The sequence below is a fragment of the Rattus norvegicus genome, chromosome 16 (assembly GCF_021556685.1).
Source record: "Rattus norvegicus strain SHRSP/BbbUtx chromosome 16, alternate assembly SHRSP_T2T, whole genome shotgun sequence".
In the NCBI taxonomy this organism is placed as follows: domain Eukaryota; kingdom Metazoa; phylum Chordata; class Mammalia; order Rodentia; family Muridae; genus Rattus; species Rattus norvegicus.
This window is the reverse complement of record NC_141549.1, coordinates 9,972,212-9,987,514: the sequence shown is the minus strand read 5'-3', so window position 1 is coordinate 9,987,514 and position 15,303 is coordinate 9,972,212. Positions and strand designations below refer to the sequence as shown.

The 15,303-nt window shown below is 50.0% G+C and overlaps 1 protein-coding gene across 21 annotated transcripts in view; it reads left to right on the top strand.

Annotated features, from left to right (window-relative positions):
• The window catches only part of Ldb3 (LIM domain binding 3), a 64,367-nt gene that overhangs the window by 29,104 nt on the left and 19,960 nt on the right, over positions 1-15,303 (top strand). For 12 of the 21 annotated variants that reach the window (XM_087588917.1, XM_087588916.1, XM_087588925.1 and 9 more), the window contains 2 exon segments: positions 4,834-5,019; positions 8,105-8,250. In XM_087588917.1, coding sequence (XP_087445043.1) covers positions 4,834-5,019; positions 8,105-8,250 — 332 coding nt within the window. 21 annotated transcript variants of the gene reach the window in all.

Genomic DNA, 15,303 nt, shown 5'->3' with positions numbered 1-15,303 from the left:
AGTGGGGAACGGCCTGAGGTGATCACTCAAGTTGATGGACTCCAAGCATCTTGTCACCAGCTCCGAGCCTGTTAGCACTCTCTTGGAGCCCATTAGTTAAAGCTCTGAAATGTTCTTACTTGCTTTCTTAGAGCACCTCAGTGCCTCTCACTTCCAGGCCACTGTGAGCAGCACCTTGAATGACTCCAGGCCAAGGTCCCACATAAAGCCTTCGGGGTAGAAAGGAGAGTTCTCCTCACGTAGCATCCTGTGTCTGTGAGTGAGCCACCTTCCTGGCCACCATGAATGCTAACAGACTCAGAAAGGGACAACTGCAGCCTCAATGCAAGACTGATATCATGGACTCCAGGGGCAGGGGTTCCTCTGGTTGGTGGATGAGATAAGGCTTCCGGGAAGGAGAGGCTGGTGTTCTAGATCTCGAGGGAGGGGTGGTGTGTGTGTAGAAAGGGAGGCTGGGCATCTGTCTAATTTGAGGGCACAGAGATATCAAGGAGAAGAAAGGGATTGCAGATGCCTGTACAATCATTTTGGCTATGATGCATGGAGTGGAGAGACGGTTGTGGAGAGCAGTGATCCAGATATTGAGTTCCAGGCTATGGGATTTTGGCTGTATTTTGAGGGTAAAGTGGAGTGAGAGAAGGCTGCAGAGAACTGTTCCCACTGCCCACTGCAGCTGATAGGCAACACTCACAAAGACCAGGGGGTAACAGGGGCCTTGTAACAAAGTGGCATAGCTGAACTCCCTGAACCATAGCCAGCAGGATGAAAGACAAATCATTGACCTGGTGGATGGCGGCATAAACAATTCTCTGACCAACACCTGAATGGGACTCTCTCATCATCCAGTCAACAGACATCGTCATACTTCACTGTCTCAGCTAACACCGGTGGCATTGACATCCCCTTTCACAGCACCAGGACCAATCAGAGCTTGCTACTCTGAGTTCTTGCTGAGTGTTTCCTTTCTAGGATCCCTCTCTGCAGACGCCAAGAAGCCACCAGGGTCTAGAGAGGGGAGAAGAGACGCCAATCATCATCACCATCATTGGCCGTCCCAACTCAAGTCCAGTGACCACAAATCCCAAGGCTCGACACCTCTACCCTTCCAGACATACCACAGTCGCCAACCACCACATCAGTGAAACTCTGATTCCCACCGCCAAGGGCAACCACATGGAGTGAGGGCACAGGCCCACCTTGATACCTCCCAGATAGAGGAAAACATGAGCAGTAAGAGGGACTACAGCTAGATAGGGCTACAGTCGCCTGTAGGCAGCCACAAGCATCTGATTCTAGTTTGTGTGGGTTTTATTTTTTAACTAGGTATTTAAACTGAATTATGGGGTTTGGGGATAGAGCACGTGCTTAGCGTGTATGTAAGGCCCTGGGTTCTATCCCCAATACCCCACACCCTGAGGGAAAAAAAAAAGAAGAAAGAAAACAGGAATCTGAATCTATGACAAAGGCAGGAAACAGCTGTGGAGTTGTAGGCTGTAGGCCTGGCTGGGGTGATCCCTTGGGCACTTTCTTTAGGACTAAAGTCAAGTCTGCGTAAATTCTCTGCCATGCTTGCTTGCTGGTGCCTGCTTTTTGGAATTTCTGGAGACTCATGGATCTTCATGCAGAAACTGACCTGGAGCAAGAACCCAAGATCCTTCTGGATGTATTTGATATCTCTTCTCCCCTCTCTAGACCCTGGGGACTTCTTGGCGTTTGTAGAGAGTGATCCTAGAAAGGAAGCACTCAGCAAGAACTCAGAGTAGCAGGCTCATGTGCATGCCCATGTGTCTCTTATAAGTGACTTTGTCCCCGCCCTGCGATCAATGGTAAATCTTTCTGGGGCCTACATCCAGTTCCAAATTTATTGTCTGAAATTCAGGGTTCATTTGTAACTCTTGATAGGGAAGGCTGTAGATAGGTTGGTCTGGTAGCACCCTGGAACAAAGAGTACAGACAAAGCCAATGTTGTCTTTGCCCAGCCTGGTCATTCCCATCACTCGTGTCCCGTGCAGGTCTTCAGTTTCTAGTGGTCCACTGGAAATGTGGGATGGAACCATGGAGGGCCACAAGGTTCTTCGTTATCCTGAGCCTTACAGTACTTGGGCATGCTGTGAGGAGACCTTTAACAGACATCTTAGCAGGGTTCAAGGTCTGCAGGTTCTCAGGGGTAGCACATAATCTTCACAGCTTTCAGAAACAAGGTGTTTCATAAAGGATGGGCAAACTGCTTCATAGATGTGCCAAGGACATAACTTCAAAAGGCCTGCAGACTAGGCTGCCCATGGCCTCCTCTCTGACAGCTAAGCCCTGAAAGACCCAGGAAGGACATAGCTAACATTCTTAGCCATCCAAATGGGCTGTTCCCTATGGGATAGCCAGCATGCAACTCTGCTACTTCTCCAGCTCTAATCCTTCCGTTCAACTTTGCACCCCTTTTCTTTCTTACTGGATGGAGACCAACTAGGAGATGCTTTGGTAAGCAGCTTGTGGCTTCCTTGCATTCCTATCTGGGACAGACTGGGTTATCTAACTTGTTACTCCATGTGTGGTCCACAGACCACCGGCAGTAGCCTTACCAGAGAACTTGCTAGATATTAGATCCAATCTCACTATAAACTTAACCAGAAACTGCTCTGTGATATTTTCTGTTTGTTTTGTTTTGAGACAGGGTCTCACAATATAGCCCAGGTTGTCCTGGAACTCCCTGTATGTCTAATCCAGGCTGGCCCCAAACTCAAAACTTCTCAAATGCTGGGATTCCTGGTGGGTAGCACCAGTCTACCGAGCTATGGCATTTCACCAGGGAGGCAATGTCTCCCAACCTCAGGTTCCTTATCTCCAGATGAGACCCATGAGACTAATACAGGGAGGTTGAAGGATGAAAGGAAAACATGGGCTAACACGGGCATGGTGGAGCGCTTGGAAGAGGGACATGTTGAGATGTTACTTATGTCCAGTAAGAGTCTGCCTTTGACCAGAAAGAGATTCTACTTGTCTGACCACGAGAAAACATTTCTTTCCTCTTCTGCAAAATACTGGTTAGGACTTGAAATCAGAATGGCCCTCGGTCATTTTGTTCTGATGGGTAACTTCTAGAACCTTGAGTAGATGAATTTTGTTTCCATTTCCTTGGTTATTAAATAGGGTTGATTGTGTCCCATTAGAGGGCCATTGTGAGATATTGGAGGCACAATGGTGGGAACATGAAGTCAGTGAATGAACGGCAAGGGTCTACGGGAGCTACTACACCATGGGGGCAAAAGATTCATCTGTTCTCTCACAAGTATTGCAAGTAGAAATAGCAATCAAAGATTTAAGAGTGATCTGGGTGTGGACGAACCCTCCTATGGTCCAGTTAACAGGGAAGCTGAATCACGGGAATTACTTGGATACAAGTGTTAGAGACCAACCCTTGGATGGGAGGGAGGACTAGAAGGGAGGACTGGAGGCAGGGAGGAAGAGAGGAAAAGATTCTACTTTTCTGCTTTCTCGTGGTTTGTGTGGGAGAGAGGGGATGTCATGAATGCTTGCTGGGGAAGGGGTACACACGCACATACACATGCACATTTCTGTGCTTGTGTCTGGAAGCCGGAGGTCAATATCAGGTGCCTTCTTCAATTGCTGTCTACTTTAGTTTTTGAGGCAGCATCTTCCACTGAACCTAAAGATTGGCTGGCTGGTAAACCCCAGAGATTCTCGTTTCTTTGCTTTTCCCAGTGCTAAAATTCCAGATCACCTGTAACCTGGCTTTTTATGCTTCTTATATGGATGCCAGGGACCTGAATGCAAGTCCTCATGCTTAAGCAGCAAATTTTTATTCTCTGTCTGAATCATAGGAAGCAGAGCAAATCCCAACAACCCAAACTCTGACTGTGCTGTCTTAGAGAAGTTCTGGGGACAATCTGGGCTCACAGAATACACTGGCATTCAGGTGGAGGCGTATGGACATCTGGTCTACCTGAGCTGGCGGCATGTGCTGGTGCTGGATATGTCCATCCTACCTGATCCCACTGCTGCACTCTGGCAGAGCTGTGGCTCTGCTTCCAGTAGGAAGACCCTTCAGATCTCCAGGGGCTTAGAACCATGGTTGTGTCACACTTGACTGTGTAGCACACCTGGGCTACCTGGTGACACCAAGATCTTTGAGCATAGTAGGTTCTACCTGTCCTCTCCCCAGGATCTACAGATTCTGCCGCTCCCCAGAATATGACATGGAAAGGGGCACAGGTTCTGTACCCCTGAACCATCCTCGACCACATTACCTCTTTCTGGACTAGGTAGCCTGGATAGATCTGCTTTCCAGGGTAGCTTCTGTCTATCTGCAGTCAGAGTACTGTCAGTGCCCTGGGCTAAAATCCATATTCTCTTGGTCTCATGGATCTAGCGCCTAGGACTTTCAAACTCAAACTCAAAATATCCTTTTTTGGGGGGGAGGGGTTAAGCGAGGAAATGTTTGCCTCTGACTGAATGTACAAGCAGGAAGGGAAAGGGCAAAAAAGATAGGAGAAGGCTCTGGTTGATATCTCACTGTGCTTTTCCACTGCACCGTAGTTTGCTGAGAAAGGAAAACCTTCCAGGGAGTGCAGAAAAACTGAGCAGTAAACATCCCTCCAAGATTTTGTTGCCAGGTCCCTCCCCTCCCGTAGGTCTGACCACACCCTCCTGGGATTGGAGAGGCGCTCTTCTGGCAGCACCTGGGGGGTGTTCCCTCCACACACACCTAGGTCCTACTCCTTATGCCAAACAGTTGGTCCTTGCCACCCACCCCCTCCCACCGCTCACCAGACCTGGGGCCCACGTGACCTGTTGTCTTTTTTGATCCCGCCTCATCAGCACCCCTATTGAGCATGCTCCAGTGTGCACAAGCCAGGCCACTTCCCCGCTGCTGCCTGCTTCTGCCCCGTCGCCTGCTGCTGCCTCTCCCATTGCGGCCTCGCCAACCCTGGCCACAGCTGCTGCCGCCCATGCTGTTGCTGCCTCCGCTGCAGGCCCTGCCTCAAGCCCCGTGGAGAATCCGAGGTAACTGGCCCACAGACGCCAGACCTAAGAGTGGGAAAAGGAGGCGAGAAAGGATCCACCCTGAGTCGATCTGTGGACATCTAGATTCGGACAGTTAGGTCTCTGATGTTTTCTAAGGAAACCAAGACTGGTGTTGCTTCATGCAGAGTGTGAGGGGAAGCTGGGATGCATTGCCCATGATGCACCAGTCATGATTACTGAGAGGGTTTGTTGCTGCTCCGCCCCCAGCGTAACAACATCTCTAGTGATAGATTAAAGTCACACACACACACACACACACACACACACACACACACACACACACACACACACACACGTGCATGTGCTAGTGAACACGAGTAACACATCACACATAAACCCATCACAAAGGAACCCTGTGCTTATCTTTGTTCTCAAAACTCAGATAAGGAACATAATAGTTATTGCCCATGGGCTGGAGGAAATCAAGGAAGGCTCTTTGGAGGTGGGAACACTGAGCTAGTCAAGTCAGATAGCTTAGCTACTAATTAGCCCACCTTCCAATCTCCCCCACCTCCAACCCCAGAGACAGGGTTTCTTTGTATAGCCTTGGCTGTCCTGGAACTTGCTTGGTAGAGCAGGCTGTCCTCAAACTCACAGAGATCCAGGCTGGCTTCAAACTCAGAGGTCTGCTCACCTCCGCCTCCTGAGTGCTGGGACTAAAGGTGGGCACCACTACCCAGTCTTTTCTCCTCTTGATGTGGAAACATTCTAACCTCAGAGGTCCCTAGTATAGCGGAACTTAACTCTCTCCTCAGTTGAGAACTTTCCTATTTGAAATGTTGAGAAAGTGACCTCACCTCTGAACCTCCATTTCCTCCTCAGTTAAGATGTCTAGAGAAGACGTATATACTGAGGTCGCTATTGGAAACACCTAGCGCACACAAAACAGTTGAAATAAGTGCTCTGAGTTCCTGTGTCTCAGCCTGCCTTCCAGGGTGCCCACCAAAACAGAGGCCAAAGGAAGGGGGCATGCAGGGAGGAGGAAGAAAAGAGGGGGAAGAAGAGGAAGAAGAGGAGGAGGGGGGCAGCTAGATGGATCATCCAAGAGTGGCCAGCTGGTACAGCAGTGTTGGCCCTGTTGGCTTCCAGGAGCTATCTAGTTGCTGTTTCCAGCCAGGACCCAGATTCCCCAGCCTTCAGGGAAAACATGCCTCATTGGGTCAGGGTGCAGAGAATCACGGTGCAGCATGAGGCAGCTTCCCAGCATCCGATGGGTTGCCCAGCCCAGCCTTGCTCCAGCTCAATTCAGTCACTGTGGGTGAGCCCGGCCCTGCCTTCCAGAGTGGACCTGTTCCATTTTCCTAGGACAGGATTAAGAAGACGGTCTCCCCTCTTCATCCGCCAGACTCTCTCCTCATTAGGGCCTTTCGTCCTTCACAGAGAAGGAACTCTGGTGAAAAGTGAGAAATGTTGCGGAGAAGGGTGAACCCTTCCAATCTACACAGGGACAGAGAAGCATTGTGCTGAAGCCTGGGAGCGGTCCAGCCCCAACCGCGCCTCTCACTGAAGGGCAAACTCCAGTTCCAAGGTCCAGGTCTCCGTGTCCAGGCCTGCACACTCACTGCTGAAGAGGACTTCAGGGCACTGGGTTAAAGTAGAAGGGGCCAGAAGGTGCACTCAGAACACAGATACCTCCCTTCCCCACACATAGCCTCAAAAGGAGATGAAGCTCCTTGGATGTCCACCTTAGTCCGCCACTAGATATCTTCAGCCCTGTTTCCTTTCCCCATGCCAATCCAGGATGCTGGCAAAGTATCCCCCAGTGGTGGAAAGAATGGCCCTGATCCACTGACCCTTAGCCTCATCCAGCCATGGCAGAAGCTAGGCACCCTTTGCATACCATGTCTTCCTTCCTGTCCACCAGCGTGCGTGCTCCTCTGGCCTTAGCACAGGGATCTAGCCACACAGGACAGTGGGTGCCTTAACTGTAAATGTGGTGTGAAAGTCAGGTAAGGATGCCCAGCCTTGGCTGGGACTATCCGGTCTCCCCTCGGTCCACTCAGACTACTAGTGATAGGTTATTATCCCATGGCCATCTATCCCTTCCAGAGACCCAGATGAGAAGGCCATCTTCATCCTACAGCCTGGCCCAGCAGGTCCAGTGGGCCCATGGGGAAGAGGTCGGGAGAAAAACAAACAAACAAACAAACAAACAAACAAAAAACACACCAAGCCAAAGGCTGGGGATTTATTTTCAGGGGTTCATTTCTCCAACATCCCACCAATAACCCATTTGCTGGGTGTGGTCAAGGGTCCCCTTTAGGATATACGAACATGTAGCAAGAGAAAGGTGTTAGTTTAAAATGAAGAGAAGGGCTTAATAAACAAGTGAGGTCGGGAAACTGTATCAGGCAAGAAGAAAGAAGCTGCTGGACTCTGGATGCTTCTGGAGCCTTCTACACCCCACCCCCACCCCCATCCCCACCCCCACCCCCAAGAGAGAGGCCAAGCTTGGCATTTCTCGAGGGTAAAGAACTGGGACAATTTTGTACCTCCCTTTGCTACCGTTGTCTCTGAGCCACATGTGGGAAGCGGCTGCTTGCTCTGGGGTCTTGACAACTGAGCCACTAAGTGCAAGCAACAGGAATTGTCTAAGTCTAGTGGGTTTGCTGGGAGCCGCCAGGGCTCCTAGGCCTCTTCCCACGAATGCCATCAAGACTGTTTTGATTTTTTTTCTCAGAAAACACGAGACTAATTGCTTCCTCCAGCAGCAACAGAAAGGAATAAGATAAGGAAAGTGGGTAGCCAGAGGGATCCCAGAAAAGGAAGAAGCCATGACCATCTCGACCTCCCTCTGCCTTGATCCACAGACCTACCGCTACAATTCTGTTTGTGGATGAAGGGCCCTCCCTGTGCTCTTTTGTCTTTCCCAAGGCGGCAGCACTAGCCACAGGGAGTAGCTTCCTCCCCTCTAAGACTCTGGCTTCTTTCTGGACTCTGGAAGCAATCCAATGGGTGTTTCTGTCACAGTCCTGCCTAGAGATCAGACAGCAAACCTGGAATGGCGTTAGATACCAGAGCCCAATAGACTGTTCTTGTTGTAACTCATCTGCCTTGGTTCCAGGCCACAGGCTTCTGCTTACAGCCCTGCAGCAGCCACTTCTCCAGCACCTGCTGCCCATACCAGCTACAGTGAAGGTCCAGCTGCCCCTGCACCCAAGCCTCGGGTTGTAACCACTGCCAGCATCCGGCCTTCGGTCTACCAGCCAGGTGAGAGCTGGGGGGTGTGGGGGGAGTGGGTTGAGGGCTCAAAGGGTCATCTGCTTCAGGCCAAGACTCCAGAAGCGAAGGAAGCTTAGCCTTCCCTTCCCTGGTTGTAGGGCAGAATCCTATTGAACCTGGGAGCTTGCATTTACCTCGGATGACATGTGGGCTGTACCAGACAGGGATGGAGCTCACTAGCTCTTAGGAAACAGATAGTTATAGCTAGACATTTCCAGACCAAGGTGAGAGAAAAGAGGGCTGGGGTGTAGAGACGTGAGGCAGGGGGAGTAAAAAGCTGTTTCTCTAAGAATCTGGGTTGGCCTCAAACTGGAGGAGAAGCTATAACAAAAATGCCCCAGGCTTTAGGCCAGCTTACTGTGTCAATTTGTCCTTTTGAGTAGGTTGCTCAACCAGTCTAGTATGCGGCCTCCTCAGGTGACAGGGGATAACTGGGGCACACGCCACACAGCAGTAGAGTGGACCCAAGGCAGAGCTCGCTGGTTGTGGTTCTGTCTCCATGGCTCTTGCCTGCCAGTGCCTAGAGTTTTCATACAGGGATGAGGGGTACTTTATGTTTCTTAGTTTTCTTGGACTTCTTCCTCAGAGCCCAAGGTAGTTCTCAGGTTGGAGTTCTCAGGCTGGGGCAGCCTACTTTCCTATCAGCCATTGCACCAAGAATCTAAGGGCTCGCTAGCAGGTATTTCCCCATGTTAGAGGAAGGTCTGTGTACTCTGGCTATGTCTATAGCCCTTGACATCCAAGTCCTGAGTCTACCCACAGTCTTTTTTCCTGTTGGGTTCTGACCCTGAACTTTAGAAGGCATGGCTGTGGCAGATTTTCTCCTTTGTATGTGCCTGACTTGAACTTGACATGAGGATACATTCAACAAAGGTGCAGAAAATAAAGAAATGGGATAGATGGAGGTGTTAGCCTAGTGGTTAGTGTAGCATGGGTGAGGTCCCTGGGTTCAATCCCTAGTACACACACACACATACACACACACACACACACACACACACACACACACACACACACGGAGGGGGGTACAGGAGGGGAACACAGAAACACATCATAGAGTAACTGGGAGAGACCATGAGCTTACATTGTGTACTCTGGCAGTTGTGCACACAGGGAATGAGCCTTAAGAATTCCTATAAAGATCCCTTGGTATCCTATCCATTCCATAAGTTGGTAAAATAGGACTTTAGGCATACATACGATTTTCAACTAAACATTATACCTCCAGTGTGTGTGTACGTGTGTGTGTGTGTGTGTGTGTGTGTATACATATATATATATGATTTTTCATTTACTGTTATAATCCAAACATTTTTCTTTACTCAAAATTACTATAGACTGTATGGTCTCTCTATAATTTGTTTTCACAGGGTCTCTCTCTGTGGTCCTGGCTATCTGGGATCTCCATATGTAGCTCAGGCTCTGCCTCCTCAATGCTGGGATTGAAGGCACGAGCGACTACGTTCTGCTTTACCCAGTGTGTTTGTGCGCTGACAGGGTGGCTCAGGTAGACCAGGCTGCCTATTCATCTTCCTGCCTGGACCTCCCAAGCATTGGGAATATGCATGTGCCACCACACCCAGGTTTTAATAGACTTTTTAAAGAGCAGTTTTCAGTTCATAGCAAAATTGAATGAAAGGTGTCATTTCCCAAATATCCTGTGACCTCACCCCATTTGCCACGCATACACACACACACACACACACACACACACACACCCCTTTTCCAATGCATACACCATTCATGGTAAAGTGAAGAAGGGAATAAGTTACAGACATGATAGGGAAAAGAGATAGGTTTTTTTTTTTTTTTTTTGTTTTTTGTTTTTTTTTTTTTTTTTTTTTTTTTTTTTTTTTTGAGCTGGGACCGAACCCAGGGCCTTGCGCTTGCTAGGCAAGCGCTCTACCACTGAGCTAAATCCCCAGCCCCGAGATAGGTTATTTTAAGGGAAAAGGAAGAGGACTTGTGTCCTACAAGAGTGAACTGACCAGGTAGACTTGGGATGAAGAATAGCACATATGAAGTCTAGCCTCCGAAGCATAGTCTGATAAGGCATGAGTGAGACCCTAGGAAGCTTTTCCCTTGGGGCCTTCCTTGCTTGGGGAAGTTGAATGGGACAGAGGCGACAGAATCAGTCACCTGCTTTATAAAGGTCACCGACAGCAGAACTGAGTATGGACAGGAAACATTTTAGCATGGGTGGGACTGCAGGTAAAATGATAGCTGTGGTTTGATGCCAACTCTTTTGAAGGGGTTCGGTACAAATCTCCTATGTAGGATCGCTCCAGTGCAGACAGGAAACCTAGGAAGAAGTTTGCAGACGCGGGTAGGCGTAGTGTTCCCTGCAGGTGAAGCCCTGTGTCTGCACAGGGAAGACCTTTCCCAGCAGGCCCTTCCGGCACCTTCCTTGTCCTGTCCTCCGCACGCCCGCCAGGGGGCGGCCAGCGGCCGGGGCCTCCATCAGCTTCTCCCGCAGAGGCCTGGGCTGGCGAGACGAGCCGGAGCCACTGCCTCAACGCGGTTCCCAGGCTGTGCAGACGTTAACTCATTCCTGCCTGGAGCAGAGGAGAGGCCAGCCTCCACCCTTCCTTCTCCGGGGTGGCTGGGTTGCCAACCGGCTCCGGGGGCGGCTGGCAGGCTGCCAAGCCAGCCGGGGGCTCGGGCCCCCGTCCCGCTCCTCTGCTGGGTTGCGGGGACCCGGGCGCCGCGGTGGACGAGCAGCGTGCTCGCGGCCAGTCCCCGGCCGCAGCTTCCGGGGGGCGGAGGCAGGGCGGCGTTTGCGCCGGCTTCTTATCTCTGGCGCCTGGGCTGGGCGTCCGCTCCCCTAGAACACCTGGGGCTCGGCCTGGTTGGCCAGTGGGCGGAGGACACCGTGGTCCCCGGGATGGCCACGTCGGCCTGCGGGCCGGGCGGCGACCGGAGCGCTCGCTGACGACTTAGCCCGGGCTAAGTGACTCAGATCACCTTGTTGTTTAATTACACAGTCCCGAGGCCGCCGAGTGCGATAGGAGCCCTTTGAACGTGCCAATTAGAGATGAAATATCACCTTCTAATTTGAACCGGCTTAATTCCGTCACGTAGAAATAGCAACAGCCCGGGGCTTGGAGATGGGATATTAGGTCTACTTATGGCATTCGGAGCGTGGAGGGGTGAAGCAGGCAGAAGCAGAAAGGAGAGGGGACCGTGCTCCCCACATCTCCTGTTCCTTCCCTTTCCCCTCCCCAGAGATCTGCCAGGGTGAACCGCTCCGAGGAGAAAGTCTCCTCCTGTGTGTAGCCCCAGTGGGAAGGAGGTAGGAACCCGGTCCAGGATTCCAGCCTTCCACTCTGGGGCCTTGAGTTGGAACTGGAAAATGAAGGCTGTTCAGGGAAGCCTGGGATAAGAGGAAGAGAATGTCCGTCCTGCCGAGGGAGTGGTTGGAGTAGGAGGCAGCAAGGTGGGCGAGGGCGGGGTTTACTCGGAAGGGGCGTGCTGTAGCCAGTTTCTGCTTTCCCAGTAGTTTAGAGGGATCTGAAGCCGATTGGGATGCGTTTCAGGTAGGAAGCTTGCAAGCTGGCTGACATCGAGTGACCGAGTTGTCTGTAAAGCTGACTCGCAAGTACTCTGCCTTCTTGCATGCTATTACACAAACTCCTGTGCAAGAGTGTGAAAGCCAACAGAACTTGGCAGCCACTGCTTCAAAGACGGCAACCGTCCGAGGGGCAGACATTCTTACATTTTTAGAAAGTAAAACGAAGGCGGGTGAAATTGATTTAAATACATTTTTATGTAGCTCAGCATATGAAAATTTCAGAGGTTTTTGGGTTTTTTCGATTCAGGGTTTCTCAACGTGCTCTAAAAATCAGTTTGGCTTTGAACTCAAAGACCACCTACTTCTGCCCCTCTAGAGCTGGGATTAAAGGTGTGCACCACTGCACCCAGCTTTTTTTTTTTTTAATAATTTATTTTACTTTGGTGTTTTGCCTGCACGTGAGGGTGTCAGATCCCCTGGAATTGGAGTGACAGTGTGTGGGTTTGTACACTAGAGCACAGGTGCCTACACAGGCCAGAAGAAGATGTGGAATCCCTTGAAGCTTATGTTTAAGGCAATTATAAGCTATGAGACATGAGTATCAGGAATCCAACTCCAGTCTTCTACTAGTACATGCTCTTAACCACTGGGATATCTTTCCAGACCCAGCTCAGTATATTAAAAATGGTTCAGAGTGGGACACAATTCAAATGTGTGCTAGCTATTTGCGAAGCTGAGAAAGAAGGTCACTTGAGGCTCGCTGGGTAATATGCAGAGAGGCTCGCAAACAAACAAACGAGGGGCTGAACAGGCAAACCAGTGGTTAAGAGCACTAGCTACTTTTCCATAGGACCCACAACCAACTGTAACTCCAGCCCCAGAGAATCCAACACTCTCTTTTGGCTCCCCTAGGTACTAGGCATGCAAGTGGTACACAGACACACGTGCAGGCAAACATGTGCACACATGAAATGTAAAAATAAACGTTTTAACATACAATCAATATAAGATGATTATTACTGAGACACTTTATATTCTTTTATTAAGTCTTCAGGTTTTTATACTTAATAGCACATCTCAGTTTAGGCTAACCACATTTCAGGTGCTTAGCACGTAAGGCCATGGCGTGAATATCACACAACTTCCTTTCCTAATTCCTTTTAGAGCCAGGTGTGGGGGCACACGCTCATAATCCAGCACTCAAGAGGCTGAGACACCAGGATCAGCCTAGAATACATAGTGAGTTCCGGGCCAGCCTGGACTACATGTCAAAAACCAACTCGGCTGGATATAATGGTGGTTGCTTGCCTTTAATCTCAGCACTTGGGAGGCAAAGGCAAGCGGACCTCTGAGTTTCAGAATAGCATGGTCTACAGAGTGAGTTCCAGGACAGCCAGGGCTGCACAGAGAAACCTTGTCTCAAAAATAAATGACCGGCACATAATCACGTTTAGCAGAGGATTGTGGTTTATAAAACAAGAGGGAAACAAAGGGTAGTAGAAATGAAATGAAAAGCAAAGAGAGAGGAAGACATAGCTTACACAGACTTAGACAGAACCCTAAAGCTTACAGCAGAGGGGCAAAGCTACCCTGAAGTTCTGTGGGTTCACCTCTCCCCACTCTCGTTCTCTAACAGTACCCCTAAAGTCACCTTGTCCCTAGCATGTTGACAGTAGGAAGCCACGTCAGACTGTGGAGGTGGGTGACAACACCTCGAGTGTGGGACTTACAACTTGACACACGGTTGTGGGTGTGTCCCTCCTGTGGGTTCCCAGCATGCCCAGTGAGGTAGGCAGGACGCCACTCATTCTATCACCAGAAAATAGGCTCAATTCTAGTAATTCGACTTCAGAGAATCACAGCTCCCTGCCCACTGCCATCCTACGGGGAACCTGCTCAGGGCTTTCCCCATGACAGGAAGGCCTGGAGATGAACTAGATGGTGCCTGGGAATCCAAATGTACTCACTGTCCCCCTCCCCCAGTCCCCTCCCACCTACACACACACACACACACACACACACACACACACACACACACTATATCATGTACTAAATTAAGCACTCACATTTCTTAATCCTAATAATTTCCTAATTCTTATAATCTCAACACCATTTTTAGAAGAAGAAACAGGCTCAGAGAGAGGTGGTGAATGAACTACTCAACCAAGGATACAGGGCTAGGAAGTTGTAGGACTAGAGTTTGAAAGCAGGGCTCTTCTGAGGGAGGGGTGCTAGGAATGGAGCTCAGAGTCTCCAAAATGCTAGGCAAGTACTCTGGCTGCTGAATCCCAAGCCTCAAACTGGGGTTTTTGATAAGTGTGCTTCTTTCTAGAGCACGGGGTCTCCTCTAAGTGTTACAAGGGACTTCTCGATGAGGTTATTCACCAGTGGAAATCCGATCTGTGTTCTTTATAGAGGCAGCTTGGACTCTAGAGAGGTTTAGACTCTTGCTCTGCTGCATCCTCTGAGGACCGAGGCCTTTAAGTGTAAAGGGATAATACAGAGGCTGACTCAGATGACCTGCTGTGTGCCTCACCCATACTGTAAGTGGGATGAAGATTCCAGCGGAGAATCTGCCTTTGGGAGCTAGTCTCACTCCCAGGATGGCTCTGGGGCAGGGCTGTGCGAGGCTTTACACCTTTATACTCTGTCATCATAGCATAGCCCTAGTCATCCTCTAGCAAAGGGTGCCCCTGCACCTCCCAGTTCTGGATTTGCTGTCATCTGGGAATAAAAGGCACAGAGTTGGAACAACCCAGGATGGCTCAGGGCACAGGAGAGAGAGAGAAAAAAAACCAGACAGGGCCATGGTCTGAGTCCATCCAGAGAGATCTGCTTCACTACAGTCTGTCCCACCCGGGCCTGGCTGGGATGCAGACAGGAAGGCTATCATGATATACTCCCCAATGGGTAAGATAGTACTCTTCCCAGAAGAATAGACTGGGAACAGAGGTGACACTTCTAGAACCATCTTTGCTATGGTAAGAGAACTGGCTAGACTGTGTTCTCAGGATACCCGGCTGGATTTTTTGAGTTGTCTCTATAGCGGGGCGGGGCAGAAAAATCTCGTGTTCTGAGAGCTCTGGTAGAGAGTGCTTTGTGTTACCCCTTCTGTGTGATGAACCGTTTCTCTGCTCTCAGTGAAGGCAAGAAGTGCAGTAAGTTCTTTTCCCTGATGGCAACCTCTGGGGTGTCATGTACACTCTCAGTTTGCACCAAGGAGCTGCAAAAGGCAATCAGGGACCAAATGAGCCATTCTCCCTGGGCAGCGTGGTGCCAGCCCCTCTACCTAGGCTCACTGAGTGACTAAGGAAGGTGGGTACCTATCAAATCAAGACAGAATTTCCTCCCTGCACATATCAAGCTGTTTTTTGAGACAATGGTTGTAGCTAAACTTGAAACATGAACCCGAGCTTTCTGGACATCTGCTCTGTCTTAAAGACTAGACTAGTTCCACACACAGCAAACACTTACTGATTGTGATGACTGAGAGTCCTATCACCAGCCAGGGGACCACTTTTCGAAAGCAT